At 33.4% G+C, this 18,410-nt stretch overlaps 1 protein-coding gene across 6 annotated transcripts in view; it reads right to left on the bottom strand.

Annotated features, from left to right (window-relative positions):
* Positions 1 to 18,410, bottom strand: part of GALNT13 (polypeptide N-acetylgalactosaminyltransferase 13) — a 459,656-nt gene that overhangs the window by 29,456 nt on the left and 411,790 nt on the right. For all 6 annotated transcript variants that reach the window (XM_074336508.1, XM_074336499.1, XM_074336497.1 and 3 more), the window contains exon 11: positions 14,847 to 14,945. In XM_074336508.1, the coding sequence (XP_074192609.1) occupies positions 14,847 to 14,945 (99 nt within the window). The remainder of the gene's footprint in view (positions 1 to 14,846; positions 14,946 to 18,410) is intronic.

Raw genomic sequence — 18,410 nt, 5'->3', positions numbered from 1 at the left:
ATGGTCAGACTTTCTTCTTTTTTGATGACTTTGATGGTTTTAAGGTTAGGTAATGTTCCCCAGTTTAGGTTTATCTAATGCTTATGTAATGGTTAGACTGGAATTGTAGGCTTTTGAGCGGAAGATGACAAAGGTGAAGTGTGATTCTCATCACATCATATCCAGGGTGTATGGTGTCAACATGACTCACAACATAGAACATGGGTCACGTACCCAAGGTAGCACTTGCCACGTTTCCCCACTGTCTACCCTTTAGAAGCAACCGCCTTTCACAGTCTACCCTTTGGAAGCAAATGAATAAACATAGCCCACACGCAAGGGGGGAAGGAGAGAAAAAAGTTCACCTTCTGGAAGGGGATCATCTACACAAATTATGGAAAATTCTGTACAGGAAATCTCAGAGTTCAATTTGAATGTGTTTTAACTTCAATTTATCAATAAAATTGGGTGCATGTCTTTATAATAGATTCATCATTTATTAAGATTCCTAAAGTAAAAAAATAGATAAACAAATAAAAAATCCAGCTCAGGGCCTACTTGTTTCACTCACTGAATGAAGAAAAGTTCTCTTTAGTAGGTAGATTATAACATGAACCTAGAAATGGGACTTGCAGCAGTTTGTAGGTCATGGCTTGGACACTGGCAATCATCTTCTTTAAAGATGACTTTGATTACACCTTGGTGTTATAGTGACCGTAAAATGCACCTCTGAATTTATTAGGTATTGTGTTTTTGGAAAAAAAACCAAAAATATTTCTTAAAACAAAAAACAAAAACACACCGGTTTATGCACGATTCAGCCAGATGCACATATTTTACTTCTTTTAAATATTTTTTTAAAAAAACACCAAAATCTATTTAGAAAGTTAGAAATTAGACAATTGGGGTAGAAATAATATCTATCTGGTAGGTTTTCATTAGAAGACTAAGATTCTTTATTAGAAATTAGAATGGATGCCAACTATTTCCATGGTTACTTACTGAGTCCTTTTTTCTTTGAATGGAAAGGTATCATTTCTGTACATACCACATGCAGCTTCTTGCTCTGTATTAGATCAAATCCTTTGATAACAGAATGAAAGAAATGAACTGAAAAATAGTTCTATAGTTCTGTCCCTGCTTGTGCACTAAATAACAAGAATAAAAAGCTCTTTTCATTTTGGCTATATTCATTCACGATGCCATTTTTAATAACAAAAGTCCAAGTATTTTCATGAGGTTGTATTAGAAAAAGGTTACAAGCTATCCTTTGACAACCTTTGCAGTCTGAAAGCCCTTTGCTCCTTTTGTCCCGTCAAATCAAAATCCCCTTGCTTAACATTCACATTCTGTTGTAAGCATGGCTCCTCTACTTACAAAACTTAATTTTCCACTCTCCCAAGTCCAGGCCTGACACTCCATTTGGGTCTGTATCCTCACTGTCCTCGAACACACTCCATTCTCTGTGCTCACTGAGAACTTTGGAAGCCTTTTAGAACCACTCCTGTCCTTCTCAGACATTATTCTGAATGTCTCCCATATTGCAGTATAAATATTCTGTCAAAAATCATTGTTTTATATTCCCATTGAGACTGAGTATAGGGATTATGTGCCCATTTACTTATTTATATTTCATCTTGTTAAGAAAGTGGAAGTGGAATTAAACAGAACTTTACCCATATATGTAAATTACATAAATATAAATATATGTAATGTAATGGGTAAGAAATGAAAGAAAAAATCCACATAAACAATCATGATATAATAAAAATAATCCAAGAATGAGGCTAATATAAATAATTGTCAATAGGAGATTATTAATTTTCTTTGTATGGGCCATGTATTTGGTAGAAAAAAAAAGAACGAAAGAAAGAAAAAGACAAAAAAACAAACAAAACACACACACACACACACACACACACAACACACTGCTTCTCAGGAGACAATCAACTCTTCCTAATACCCAGTACAGTATGAAATTCTCTTAGGGGTACTCATGGGAAGGACTCTATGTCATATAACTAACAACAATGTCAGCAGCTTCCTTATACACAGAAAAGAATTTGAGTTTTCAGTAAATCTATTTTTATATGTGTCTTCATGCCCATATATTACTGGGCACATCTGTCATGTTCAATGAATTCTTAATTGTTTTTTTCTTTTTTTCTTTTTTCTTTTCTTTAAAGCAGTTTTTGGTTGTCTGGTAGGTTGCTCAAAATTTTTACATTTTTTCTATGACATTTTCTAAAAACATTTGTTTTCTAAATATTTTTTCTCAATTGAAGATTTTTATATTCAGGCCCCCTGTCCCTGGACCAAAGATCTTGCCAATCATCTGGATTTTGCTTATCTAGCAAAAGAGATTAAGAATAATACAACAGATGGACATCTAGCTCAACTGTATCAATTTACATACAGTATTACTAGATGATGAGGGTCAGAAAGAATAAGGGACTTCCTTCCATAAAGCCCCTGCTATGGACTGAATGTTTGCACCCTCCCCCCTTTCATATGCTGAACCCTAACTGACAATGTGATGGTATTAGGAGGTGGGGTTAATGGGAAGTAATTGGGTTTAGATGAAGTCATGAAGGTGGGGCCCTCGTGATGAAATCAGTGCCCTTGTAAAAAGAGAAAGAGACCAGAACTTACTCTCTTTCTCTGCCCTGTGAAGAATTATGTATAAGACAAAAACATTTGGAGATAAAGTGGAGAAAGGAATAAGGTTCAGAAGGTTGAAAAAGTAACGAGGAGAAAAGTTCTACTGGGACTAAATAGTTTAATGGAGACAAGCCTATATCTTGGTAAAGTTAGCAGAAAACTTAGAGTCCATCTCTAAGTAACAGGTGTGTCAGAGGAAATAAACTGGTGGGCTGAAGGAGGAGATTATTGCTGCTAGTAGCAAAACTTTTTCTTGTACTGTGTTTCTCTGAAAATAAAACCTAAATTGACAATCAGCTCTAATGCATCTTTTGGAGCAACAATTAATATAAGACCTGGTCTTACATTATATAAGACCTGATTTTATATTACAGTAAAATATGACCGGGTCTTATATTAATTGTTGCTCCAAAAGATGCATTAGAGCTGATTGTCCAGCTAGGTCTTATTTTGGGGAAACATGGTAGTAAATTTTTCAATAAACAGGCTACTCTTCTCAGTAAGGAAAGTTCTATTGGTGGTGTGAGATAAGAGGTGTGTGTGTGTGTGTGTGTGTGTGTGTGTCTGTGTGTGTGTGTTGGGGTTTTATTAAACTAGGGCGGTATTCAATTTTCTGCTTTATGTGATATTTTACTTTTTAAGCAATGTTTTTAAAAATATTAATCCCATTAATAAAATGAATACAAATTTATGTGAATTTTCCCAAAGAGATTAAAGTATTTTAAAATTTAAGCCTTATTGACCTTTAATTTTAAGATCTTTAGATCATGGACTGATATGATGATACACTATAAATAATTGATTAATCAACAGAATATATGTTTTTGTCCTACTGTGTGCACTGACATGTTTGATAACATCATTATTTCCTCCCAAGTTGTCTTTTTAGAGACTGTTGTCCCCTCTAAGTCTGGTGTCCCTTCATGTTGCTCCCATAGCCCCTTTTTCCATTTACTACTTTCTTCGTCAGGAATCACAGTAGAAATTTTTATGATCTCCACACCAGGAATAATTGAACCTTTTTTGAAGGTGGTTTGTTTTTACGTTATTGACACAATGAATCATAGAACCAATTTTGTATTTGTATCTACAAAGCTCAGAGCCAAAGTTGTGGCTTATTTAAATTAATGTAGGATTTCAGCAAATTAATTTTAAATGCTTTGCAGTAAAATAGTAAAAGTGCTTTCTAGGTTGACTTGCATTGACAATTTGCCCATAACTTTAACATGTGTGTGTGTGTGTGTGTGTGTGTGTGTGTGTGTGTGATAGATGTTAACTATCATTTTGCAGAAATACATAGTTAGACGGTATAACACTTAGAAGAAAAGATAAATCTAAGAGACAGCCAATATTAATGCTCAGTTTTTAGGAACTGTTAAGAAAAAAAAAAAAAAAAAATCTCTCAATCTCTGAGTAACTCCCTACCAGGGAAAGAAAAGCATTGCAACACAACTTTTCGCCATTTCTTTCTAGGCCAGGAAACACACTGCCCAGGCAAAACTAGGCAGAATCGGATCATAAGTTTAAGTTTCTGCAAATTTTAATCAACTCCAAGCTTAATTGATAGGCTTTCAAAGTAAATAATAATGTAATTTACTTGAACAAAGAAAATGCTATTTGCAATTGTGTAGTTCTTGAATTAAAATTTGGGGAAAAACAATTTAAAATGATTTTTAAAACTCCTGTGTACAATTTATTAACTATCAATTGAAGAGGCCATTATCTTACCATTGAATATTTTAAGAATTCACTTTTAGTTATTTTATATTTTAAAATTTTTGTTAATATAAGATTTAGAGCTCATTGACAATTTTATTTACTACAATTATAAAAACTCAAAATGGAATCTCTAAAAACAAATTTCTACAATTAAAATATTCTGTAGAAACAGTGTAATTTAAAACCATTTATTTTTAAAGCTACCACTTCATTTCTTGAAGTAGCAAGATGAAATATGAAATATGTTTCCAACTTTGAGGAAGGTTGAGTATTTTAGATCTCTTTTCCAAAGGGGTGTATTTCTTATAAATACTAAGCTAGACTATTTCTGGAGGCTTCTTTGTGAGCTCCTATACTAATTTCCTGCAGCTGCTGAAACAAATTACCACAGATTTGGTGGCTTAAAGCAACCAAAACTTATTGTCTTACAGTTCTGGAGGCCATAAGTCCAAAATCAGTTTCACTGGGTATAAATCAAGGTACGAGCAGGTCAGCCTTCCCTCTGGAGACTCTAGGGAAGAGCCTGTTCCTGCCCCTTCCAGCGTCAGGGCAAGTGCCTGCATTTGTAGCCCCATCACTCCTCTCTCTGCTTCCATAGTCACACTGTCTTTTCTTCTTCTCTGCATGTCAAATCTTCTGCTTCCCTCTTATAAAAATACATGTGGTCACATTTCAGGCCAACCTGATAATCCAAGATAATTACCCTATCTCAAGATATTCCAATTTAATAACATTGCAAAGTCACTTTTTGCCACATAAGGTAACATCCACAGGTTCCAGGGATTAGGATGTGGACGTCTTTGGGGCTTATTTCTCAGCCTACTGGAGCTCCAAACTAGGCATTTCTATAGGAACAATTTCACGCTCCAGAAGGATTTTCCTTTATGTGGTTTCCTAAAAATGTTGAAACTATTTCTATTATAACAGGTTCTTGAATAACTTTGAAGTTTTTGCATGATTTTTTTTTTTTTTTTTACTGATGCATTCTTACAATAAACACTTATTAATGTAGGGCTAAAAAAGGAAAATAACAAATTATAGCTTTCAGGAAGAGTTTACAATTTATTTTTGAAGCTATTATGAATAAATATACATCACTGAATGACAAGATGAGGGCTAAAGAGTAAGAAATATTGAGAGATAGCATATAAGTAAAAGCAAGTGAGAAAAATTTTTAAGCATTAAAGAGTTCAGAAGAAGGAAATATCAATGCAGATTGAAAAGCAGAAAAAATACAATACTACATGAAGAAGATTGAGTTTTAAAGTGGAACTAGGTAAACTATGTGAATTATGGACTATGTAAACTAGAATTTACATAGTTAAAAAAGGTCATGCCAGGTGGATATAAGAAAAGGCAAGATAAGATAAAAAATCATAATAACAATTTTAAAATATACCTGTTTAGTCTATACCCTATAGAGTTGATGGAGTTGACCATTTGTATATGTGATAAATAGGAGATAAAATTACAAAGGTAGCAAGTGGTCAGATTATGGAAAACTTGGATTAGTAAAGAGTATTAATTTTATCTTCTAAAAACCAGGAACTTAAGAAACTTTTTTTTTGTTTTTTTCCAGTTGGAGTGATGTGTTGGAAGGAGTCCTCACTTCATCGTTGAATGTGAGTGAAGTGAAGATGGGGGCAGGCAGCAGCTATGGGGAAACTATATTGGAAATTATCATAGCAATCAAACTATTGAGGCAATCAAAGCCCAGACTGGGCAAGTCAATTTTTTTTTTATGAAAGGAAAGAAGAAATAGATAAAAATCACACATAGAAAGTGTGTAGTTTGGGGAGGGCACGGAGTAATGAAAGATAAGGGAGAAATGTAAAACATGGATGAATAAAGAGATTAGAAGGGGGAAAAAAGCTTTGGATGAAAGATATAACTATGGATACAATGAGTCTGAGGCTACACTTGCTCATTCAAGTATAGATGTGTACTAGTCAGTTTGAAACAATGGATGGAAGCCCAGGAACTGGTATAACTTTGGAGCTTTCTTACAGGTATATTTGAGAAATTTCTTTTCTAGGAAAATAAAAGGTAAAGAAACAAGAATAAACTAAGTAGCATGGACCTGTACCCATCTCCCAAGGGCTTTGTTGACACAGGACTGATCCCATAATAGCAGGGCCTACTGAGATTTAAGGAAACTAACTCTTGGATCGATGGACTTCTGGATTAACAGATACCTCTTGATCCCCAGAAAAACTGGGCCCATGTGAAATGTTCGTCTTTGGATATTTTCTTCTATTAACATCATAGACTAACTAACATCTTCTAGAATATCTGGTATGGCTAGGATAACCAGGTTTTGTTGGATAAATGATTGAGCCAAGTTACTATTCCATCTTCAGTATATTCTAGTCTCCTGATAGGAGCATGAGCCAATCAAAGACCAGAGAAGGCCTCCCAGTCACACTTAAATGAGATCGAAAGGCTCTTAGAATAATTCCTATTGCGTAGAAGTTAAAATAACTCTTCTAGCTTGCCTGTATCCAACTCATTTAAACATTTAATGAATGGTACATGTTCCTTCTTTCCTCATAAGCCACTTCCTTTGACTTGCAAATTTACTTTGTGAAATCCCTGGTGAGTTTTAATTCCATTATGCAAACTACTAAAAGGGGACAAAATTCGTGCAGAAATGGTTTCTAAGTAATTATAGTACTTATAAAAATGCAAACTTTAAAATGAATACATATGTGTTGAATGAATGTATTCATTACAATCTGTGAGAACATTAGAATGCATTGCTAAAGTAATTAAGCTTTCTCTAGAAGAGGGTCTATAGCAAGTATCTATTTACTCTCAAAAATTTGTAATACACGTGTCATGAGGTCAGATTATTCTTAAGTATAAATAATCACGTTTTAGAGGAGACATCTGTATGAAAATATAGATAAGACCTAATGATCTCTTCTCTATCTTGGCAGAAAACAGGGTTTTAATAAATGGTTAGCATAAGCTTCCCTAAAGGCTTGCTACCTTGAAAAATGGATCTGAATCATTTACTGCAATAAATTGCATGGAATGCTTCCATGTGCTTTCTAGCTCTCTCCAAATGAGTGGCTCCATGGAGACAGAGAAACATTATAAATGCATTTGCTAAAATGTGAGTATTTTTCCATCATTTTATATTTTTTTATTTTTCAAAGGAATAAGTACAATACGTATGGGAGCTGCCTTTTCCCCTCTTTTGCCTTAAAGATGTACTGCAATTCAAAGGGAAACATGACTGACTTTTTAAAAAAATGTATACTGATATTTGATATCAAAGTGAAATGGTTACTTAATAAATATTATACTAATTTAATCTGTACCCAAGTATAAACATATTTTATATAAATTTTAACTAAAAATTAGTGTCAATATATGAGTTCACATCATATGTGCCCAATAAGACTATTTGCCAATTTTGGTAGTTGCTCCTTTAAAATAACGTAAATGTCATTTAAAAGTATCTCATTTAAAAAGAATGGTACTTCTATATCAAAAAGACAAAAAATAAAGTCAAACAGGTATTAGAATATAAAAACTATTTAAAAGTCTGTATATGAAAACACGTTATAAATAAAATGGCAAGTTAGAAAAATATCTGCAACATGACAGAAGATAATAATCTACTTAATAAAGTATTTTTATAAGTAGATAAGATAAAAAGAATCTCCTCAACCCCCAATGAAACACAAGCAAAAACATGACTGGGAAATTCACAAAGTATTGATGCCAGTTTTAAAAATGCTTAAGTGCACTAGTAATGTTAGAAATATGATTTAAAATGAGGTACAATGTTTCTCCCATACTAAATTGGCACAGATGAAAACAAATAAAATAAAATAGCCAGTTAGGGTTGGCCATTGTGATTACAAAACTGGAGCACTGTGGTTGGGAACCAGTAAAAGTACAGTGAATATAAATTTGGCATAGAGTCAGCCAGACATAGGGTCAAACTGGCTTTACCATCTTAATCATTTAAAAATACTATCCTCTATGGGTTTCCATTAGACTTCGGAGTAAAATCAGGATAATAACACTATGTGCGAATAAAAAGGGGTAACGTATATGAAATGTTTATCATAGTGCCTTGTCCTAACTTAGCTATTAGTCCTATTAAATTGGTAAAACCTTAAAAAGAACAATTTGTCAGTACATTAAAAGCCTTATACTGTTGCATAACCTTTGATCTATAATTTGGTCTATAACAACGAAAATTCACAAATAACAGTGTGTGTTAAACAATAAGGGATTGATTAAATAAATTATAGTTTATCCATTAAAACTGTGTCCTGCTTAGGTTAAGAAGTTGGTAGCCAATAGGCAGCAAGCCAGAAGCTAATTCAGTTGGGTATCATACAGTGGGTATGTCTTAAGTTTGTGAGTGGGGCAGTATGTGGGCAATAGTGCCAGTAAGAGAGAACAGTATCAGTGACCTGTAGGTGTACGAAAACACACAGAGTATGCAGGGAATGGAAAATTATCAGATAGATTTCTAGAGTAGAAGGGATTATTAGAACATCAAGGAAGACCAGATGGGAATAAAATTATGAGGGGCTTTGTATCTCATAACCAAGAAATTTTGACTTTGTTCTTTAAGGAGTGGAGAATTGTTGGAGATTTTAATCAGATTTTAATTCTAATGTAGCATATGTGAAATGTATCAATGGAATTCCGTATGACGTATGAAAATAATGAGGTGTTTTGAAAGAAGATATAGGCTAAGACAAAGATAGGGATCCTAGTTGTAAAAAGGACTGAAATGTAGGAGTCAAGGGACATTGTTTTCATAGAAATATCAGGATTTGGTGACCAATCAAACTTCAAAAGTGAAGGGTCTATGTTGTGTTTTAATTTTGGATGATTGTGTGAAAGAGATGATTGTGTGAACCTGTTATAGACCAGATTCATCAATACCCTTATAGCTAAAATTTGGTGAGCATCCATATTCACTTCTTTAGGAAGAATGTCTAGAAGTAAATTTTATAGATCAAAGCTTATGGAACAGTATGACTTTTAATATTTAGAGACACATTGTTCTTTTTAAGGTTTTACCAATTTAGTAGGACTAAAAGCTAAACTAGGAAGAGGCACTATAATAAACATGAGTACACTTGGAAACAGTTGAGTTTGAGATGCCCGTAGAGATTCTCTATAATTAATTGGCAAGCTGATTCTCGAGCTCAGGCGAGAGGTTTGGGATGAAGATATAAATATGAGTCATTAGCATTGTAAGGGGCATGCAAATGCTTCCAGAAATCTATGTCATCTTTTTAGAAGTATAGCGAACATAATCGTAAAACTTATAGTAACACACATTGTGCCAGTAAATTGTAAGTTATTTCTTTCACTATTAAAAATATATCTTCAAGTTTTAGTCAAATTCCTTTTATTTTAATTCTTTTGAAAATGTTTAATGGTTATCGTAATGTGACTTGCTAGTGAAAAAGCATTTTAGAACAGGTAGGAAATCAACTGTCTAATTTTGTCATTGTTATTTGAGGTAGAAGAGTTTTATTAGCAAGGTTTTAAAAAGAGCACCTCAAGATGATCAAGTGTTGGATTTAATAATAATTCTCTACGTGTCATCTTTTTTTTTTTTTTTTTTACAGTATTTCTGCTATAAAAGCTTCCATGCATTTTTTCATCTGTTTACTTGACTAGTTTTTATTAGATACCCACCATACTTCAAGCCCTGTACCAGGTGCTGGGGAAGAAGAAAGGAAAATATACTAAGAAAAATATTTCCAACAACTGCTGAAAAGTTTCTTCCGATTATCTCCAGAACTTTAAAGAAAACAAAACAAAAGAAAAACTACAATGAAAAGCAACTACCAAAATTTCTGTGCAAGGAGAAATTATGAAGGTATAATTGTCAACAAACATAAAGTACCACCATTTTTAAGAAATGTAACTGAGTGGAAATACTAAAATACAGCATTAACATTTGTTATGACTTTTGTGTACAATCAGGAGAGAGAAACTTTAGTATTTTTATGGATTAAGGATACTTTTAAGAATTCAAAACTAACTACAAAAATAGATGCTGCTTCTATTGTAACATAAAATAATATCAATTAAGCACAGGGAAGGTAGGTCTGAGAATAAAATCCTAAAATCTGCTCTTTTATAAAGTAAAAATTTAAACATGTTCCTAATATTAATCATCCTAGAGATACTGATTTCTACCAAAAGTATGAATCATAATAGGGTGTTATGCAATGGGTTAATTTTTTCATAATATGCAGAGGATGCAAAAAACCGTATACACATTTTAAGAAAGGAAAAAAAAATTGTATTAATTGTTATACTCAAAATAAAGAGGCAACCAACCAAATGGGAGAAAATTTTTGCAAAAAATGCCTCTGATAAGGGGCTAATATCTAAAATATACAAGGAACCCATACAACTCAACAACAAAACAACTAACAATCCAATTAAAAAATGGGCAGAGGATCTGAAGAGACATTTCTCCAAAGAGGACATACAAATGGCCAATAGATATATGAAAACATGCCCAACATCACTAATCATCAGAGAAATGCAAATAAAAACCACAATGAGATATCACCTCACCCCAGTTAGAATGGCTATCATCAACAAGACAAATAGTAACAAGTGTTGCAGAGGCTGTGGAGAAATGGAACCTTCATACACTGTTGGTGGGAATGCAAATTGGTGTAGCCGCTATGGAAGGCAGTGTGGAGTTTCCTCAAAAAATTAAGAACAGAATTACCATATGACCCAGCAATCCCTCTTTGAGTATCTACCCCAAAAAACTGAAAGCATTTATCCATAAAGACATGTGTGCTCCAATGTTCATTGCAGCTTTATTTACGGTGACCAAGACATGGAAACAACCAAAGTGTCCTTCAATAGATGAATGGATAAAGAAGTTGTGATATATGTACACAATGGAATACTATTCTGCCATAAAAAAAAACATGAAATAGTACCATTTGCGACAACCTGGGTGGATCTTGAGATTATTATGCTAAGCAAAATAAATCAGACAGAAAAAGTTGAGAACCATATGATTTCACTGATATATGGTATATAAAGCTGAAAAACAACAAAAGAACAAGACAAACAAATGAAGAAACAAAATGCACAGACATAGACAATAGTTTAGTGGTTACCAGAGGGTAAGGAGGGAGGAGGGTTGTGGAAGAGGGTAAACAAGGTCAAATATATGGTGATGGAAGGGGAACTGACTCTGGGTGGTGAACACACAATGTGATATATAGATAATGTATTACAGAATTGTATACCTGAAATTTATGTAACTTTACTAACAATTGTCACCCCAATAAACTTTAATTAAAAAAACAAAACAGAACATAAAGAGAATAATTAATGGCCATAGACGACTGAGCACTGAGGGTCTGGTGTATGCCAGGCTAGTGTTAGTTGCTTTGCAAATTTTACTAATCTTTAGAGAAAAAAAAATTGGGGAAAAATATTTTATCCATTTTTCAAATAAAATATTAAAGCTCAAAAATATTAAGTAACTTACCATAAGTTACCCAATTAATCAGGTTAGAGCAATGCTATAAAATGATGTTCTTTTATTATAACAGTCCATTTTTCTCCATTTCTGTTTAATTATGAAATGAATGCATATATACAAAAAATGTGGTGTAAGAAGTAAAATTTCCTATACCAACTCAGTCTTCTCACCAGAGGTAATTTACATTCCATATATGTGTGTGTATATATATATATATATACACACATATATATAGCATTTATATATATATACATATATATATATATATATATATATATATTACATAGCACACAAATATATACATATATACACACACATATATATATTAGATTACATAGCATTTATATAAATAAAGATATTATAGATATTACACAAAGAAAAATGGTCAGACATATTTTTCATAAATAATATCATACAAAGTAAGCTGTACTCTGGATTTTTTTACCCTCTTTTCAATTTTTGATGACAATACATATAGACCTCTTTCAGTTAGTCGGGTGGCTATGTTGTGTTCTATATTATGGATACTCCATGATTATTTAAATATCCCTTCTTGATGACTATTTAGTTGTTTCCACTGTTTGTGTTTTAACACAAAGGGCTCCAGTAAAGATTCTTGTACATATATTTGTAGACGTGAATAAGTAATCAGGTAGATGGAAAAATGTTGGTTTTAATTTCTACCTTGTTATTAAGTTGATAATGTAGAGACATTAGAGTATATGTAGCTATGAGTTTTTTAGTTATTGTTTCTTTCCCTGAGGTTGGTGACATCAACAACAGCAGGAATTTTTTGGCTATGTTTGCGTAGTACTAAGGTATAAATGCACTGTTCTGATCGTGAATTCTTTATTCTGTTTACCTATTATTTATATTAGGTGCCTACCATGTCCCAAGCACTCTGCCAAGTGCCGGGGATGAAGAGAGGAGTAAGATATAGTCCCTGACAATAAGAAGTTGACAGTACAGCGGAATAGCTTATTTCTGGGTATTTGAAAACTTGCAAATGAATAACATAATTTTAAACATTTATGACGGATGAATTTCATGTCATTTAGACAAAGACAGGCACGTGACTGATTATCCTAACACTAACCATGGCAATTCAATTCTTGAGGACAAATCATCTAGGGTATCTCCCTCCCTCATTTTCATCTGTATTAGAATTAGAGTGATTTCATAAATAGTGTTTCTCTTTTTGAATTTTGTAAGTCATCATGGTTCAGATTATCAGTTGATTTTTTTTCATAAGCTATTAAAACACATTACGGGAGACACTTCTAATTATCTCTCCAATATCCATGATAAATAAACTATGAGGAGCAGTCACCTGTGAGTGTGAGGTGAAATATTTAGTACTGTTGTGCTAAGGGTATTCAAATAATGCATTTCTGGCCAATGAGACACACATAGACATGTACTGAGCTACTATCAAGTCTTTCGTTTGTCCTCATAATAAGACAGACATGGAGATTGCAGCTCTTTTCTACCTGCCTTCTTCCCACCTTGAAAGTCGACATGATGTCTGGAGTTTCAGCTGGTGAGAAAAGCTAACTTTAAAGACTAAAGAATGTTAAGAGAAAGTTTTTGGTTTCTTAATGGAATCATTGAGAACCTGCACGAATGTCAACAGCTGACTACCTTCCGATTTCTTATTATGTGAAAAAAATTAAACCCCACACATTCAGTCCTCTGACAGTTAGGCTTTTTGCCATTTCCAGCTGAATTCATCAGGGCTCCATTGGGTTTTGGTAGTAGAGGCCTCTCACATTCATTGGGAATCAATATAATAAGCTGGACAATTTTTGAATGCTCTATCATCGTTCTGCCTGTGTTACTGTTTTTCATAATATTCTTTCATAAGGTCATTTGTCATGCTGCAATTTAGAAATTTTGATTTAAATGTTTTCTTGCTTAAATTGAAAAGTTGGAACATTAGTTAGTTAGGATTTTAATAATTTTCTTAAAGGGAGAAATTACCTTTTAATGTTCTCTTTTGAATCACACAGGCCCTATTTGAAGTATGGTGCCAAAACTTAACAGGGCTATTACTTTTTTCTCAATGGATTCTTGACACATCCAGGTACATCACAAATATAACCAGAACATTGGCTAGATAGAATAATGTTTGCTTCCTCAGTTCACTCTAACACACTAGATAAAGAACTCACTGGTATTCTTCTCGATTTTTGCAAACAGAGGATTAGCTATCTCAAGCTCTGCTTTGTTATAAACTCCGTGAATTCCAAATTCTACTTCTCAAAGTGGCCATGGCAGCAGGGTTGCTCCACCCAAAGACTCACAGCTAAGGAGACTCCATATGGCCCATGCTGAAGAGCCAGTTTCTAATACTTACAGAGAGTACACGAAACCTTGTTACAGTCTGATAGGTCTCTGATAATTGGACGGCCACACGCAAAACACAGCTTTCCTAGGTCTATAGTCAGTTATCAATCTTGTATAAATACAACTTTTTACCTGGTCCAAAGGACATCTCCAGATAGCCAAGGCAAGAATGTAACAGATGTACTTATCCATGCCTTTTAAGATTTTATAGAACCTCAGAAACTCAGGGGAAACATGATACACACAAACATTTACAAAGGAATTTATAATTATCACCATTGGGAAAACACTGTAGTTCTTGAGGGATTATTTTATATTATTCAATTAATAACAATAAAATGTAGTCCGCATTTGCTCATACATGGTAAAATGAGATGGATCTAAAGTATTTGGTTATCCTCATTAACTCTAGGCTTATTGAAAATGTTGCTCTTTTTGCTAAATTCTGTAGTGCATTCTTAAGAAACTGGGGATGATAAAATAGCCTAATTAGTCCTTGATTTGAATTCCCTAAACCAAGACTTTACTGTTATTGGCATGTCAGCTACAGTCTAACTTGATAGTCTTAACAACAATATCCATTCCCCCCCGAATAAAAACAAAGAAGCTGATACAAAAAAGGAGAGTTTACCTGATTTCCTCCCATACCATGACAGTTGAATATGCCGACTTTTTCATTTTCCTTGCGGCCCATGTTGTCTAAACATTGATTGGTTTCAACATTTCTTATCTAAAGGAAACACACAAAAACATAAGTCAGATGGTGGTATAAGCCAGAAAATCTTTCTGATATTATTAAACTGTATATTGACAACAAAATGATAGATGTTTGTAAGGAAATTTCTCTAAGAAGAACACATTGCTTTAAATAATATTTTTTGTCCTATGTATATTTTCAGATCTGTATAAGTTTCTAAACTCCTATTGAAGTAAACTTGAACGTCACTGGCATTGTTATTAGCATCTAATCAAGAGGCACTCCTTGTTTATAGCATAGTAGTAGAGAAGAAGGAAACATCAACATATTATAAATTAGGAATTCTTCCCAAAATCCTTTTAAAATTAGAACAGTTTCCAAATTCCACTCAAATAACCAATACATTCTTGAACTTCCTATAGTACCATATGCAAAGGAATAGAAACAAATTGGTTAAACTCTCAAATTTATGTTTTTATACAGTTCTTCATTACTAGATGCTCCATTTTGTATATTAACAAAAATTAATTACATCATTTCTTTCTGTAACTAAAACACATTCATGCATCTTTTTTCATTCCTAATGTCAAATTTGATGGAAAGCAGTTGACCCTAAGAAAAACCTATTACAATGGTAAGTGGTGATTTCACATTAAAAATTCCTTTGGAGCAAGATTAAACTGCCAACTGCAAACATAAGATTTTTGGTTTACACTCAAACACTGCATTAGTCCCATAATTAACCTAAAGCTAATACGTATTTGAGCCAAATGTAATTACGAAACCTATGCATTGAGTTTAAAAACGCTGAAATTACTAAATCATGTATAACAAATGCAAAACCAAAAAGAAGAAAACACTTGCTAGTACATGGAATGTTTTCCATCATTTTCCTTAATCTTAACACCAAGTATGTATTTACTATACTTTCCCACTTTGCTTCTGAAAAGTGCTTACCTCTGATCCCGATTAGGATATACATATTTTCACTGTTCACTAATACATTGCTTGGATATACCTATTTAGTTATCTATGCATTAGATACATGTTTATTCATATTGGCAAATGAATAAGATTAAAAACTTCTATAGAAGATGGATTAGGTTTATACGATAAGGTGCAATTTTTCCGAATCTCAGCAACTATTACTTGATATCAATTAATAGTTTCTGGAATTGGCAAAAATGGTATGATTTGCATTATGCCCCAGTTGGCAATTGAGAACAGTGGGGATTAAAATTCACACTTGGTAAGAGTTGGAAAGAGTTGAGCAAAGTGGTTAAACTCTGTTCCAGTGGGTTGAGATTTAGACTAGGGTTATAGATGTTTTCATCAAGAATCTGAGCAGCAACCCATTAGAAAAGACAGAACACACCATGAATATTAGAGGGAAAAAATATAAGCTTTAAGAAGCAACATCATGTCCAAGTCCCATACTGGTGGGTTTAGGGCTGAAATGTCCTCTCAACCTGATTTAACTTGGTTCAGGCACTGAAGGAGACTGAGCCAATGGAGTGAGGCTAAAGATTTTTCAGGACCTGTAGCTGGACATGACTAAGGGAAGTAACAATTGATAGATGATGTAGCAAATTGATCTGCCTATGTTTCACAGAGTGTGATCAATATATAACATACATTGCTATATATTGTTGAATCATTTTTAAATCCCTTGCATCTGACTTTTCTTGTTAACTTTTCACAAATTGCAGGCTCCTTGAGAAACAATAAAATTCTTCATTATTATTATTTATCATCCTAAAAAAGTATAGAATAATGGAATACTATAATACTTAGAGGAATATTTATATCACTGAAGTGAATAAAATAAATATAGTCAATTTCATCATGGAGCTTACATTTTAGAAGGGAAGAGTGCAATACCCAAATGCATTTGTAATATATCAGAAGCTCAAGAAGTCCTATAAAGAAATATAAAGCACAGTAAAGGTAAGAAAGTGATGGTGGGGATATTATTTTAGTTAGGGGTCCAAGAAAGTCCCCTTTGAGGAAATAATACTTGAAAAGGCACCTTATTGAAATGAGAGAGCAGCCATATTTCAGTTTTGGAAGAGCATTCTAGACAGAGGGAACAGCAAATGGATGCTCCCTGCAGCTGAGAAAACTGAGTGAAATAAGGGACTAACAATGTGGCCAGGGTACAGCGAGTGGGGAACAGATTGGAGAGGCATGCAAGACTAAAAATATAAGGAATCCTAAGTTTTTGAGTATGAGGGTGACATAGTAACAGCTTTCTATGGCTGCTGTGTAGAGCACAGACTAGACAGGAGCAGCATTGGAAGTAGAGAAACGAGTAAGGGAACTATTGCAGTCATGACAGCAAGAGATGATAGTTACTTGGAATAGTAGGATAATAATGGAAGTGGACAGGTCAAATTTGGCATGTTTCTTAAAGTTTGAACGAAGTAGGACTTGCAATCGAATTAAATATGAGCTACGAGGGGAAAAAAAAAAAAAAAAGACATCAAGGATCATCCCAAGATTTTGGCCTGAGCAAATGGGTAAACAGTGCTTCCATTTACTGGCAACAATATTCTGAGGTTCTGTATATGTTGTTGAAATATATCTGTGGCCTTTATATTTGAAAATCAATTTGGTAGACATCAAATCCTTGGCTCACAAAATGTTTTTTCAAGTACTTTTAAAAGGTTATTCTATTAACTGTCCACATAAATAGCTGCTTTTGAAAAGTCTGATGATAATCTGGTTTTATTTCCCTTATTCTTAGAAATGTCTCTTTGCCTGAGTGTCAAACTGATTTTTTTTTCTTTTCTTTAAAGTCTAATACATTTACCACAGTACATCTTAATATTGTGCATTCTGGATCACTCTTCCAGGTATGTAGTGTTCCTTTTTAACTTGTTTCAATTCTATTTTAAGGAACATTTCCTTGAATCATACTTATATCTGAAAGGTTTATGTCACTAGTCCTATGTTACCAAATTAAAAAAAAAAAAGCCCATGTACACCTAGAAAGCAGGTTAATATATATCACACTGGTATATATCAGGTTGTTCTCAAATCAGTGAGCTCAATATGATGGGAATCTGCTACTCATTCTTCAAAATATAAAAATGGCCACTAGTGTGTACTGACAATGCTCAACAAGCAAATCTTAATGCAAATTACAAGATAGTGTGGCATACATGAAAGTTGAAACTATGTATCTCATCTTTTGAGATGAAAAAAATGATCACATTTAGGATTATCTTGTATGATTTTCATATCAGAACCTTTCTAAAAATACCTAGGACCTCAGTCAAATATATACTCCCAAAGAATCTTGTTGAAGCAAAGGAGTGAAATTTTAGAAAAGACCCTGATCTTGTTATTGGTGCTGTATTATTTGATAATACCAATCGCTTGATCATGCTATTAAGAATAATCTAGGCAACCAACTACTGAGGAACTTTATCCATTAGAAATTCCTTACAGAGTCTGTTTTATGACTTGTATCAACATAAGTATAGCACACTGGTA

Source organism: Rhinolophus sinicus, linkage group LG01 (genome assembly GCF_036562045.2).
Source record: "Rhinolophus sinicus isolate RSC01 linkage group LG01, ASM3656204v1, whole genome shotgun sequence".
Lineage (NCBI taxonomy): Eukaryota > Metazoa > Chordata > Mammalia > Chiroptera > Rhinolophidae > Rhinolophus > Rhinolophus sinicus.
The sequence above is the reverse complement of the archived record's forward strand: the minus strand, read 5'-3'. Positions and strand labels throughout refer to the sequence as shown.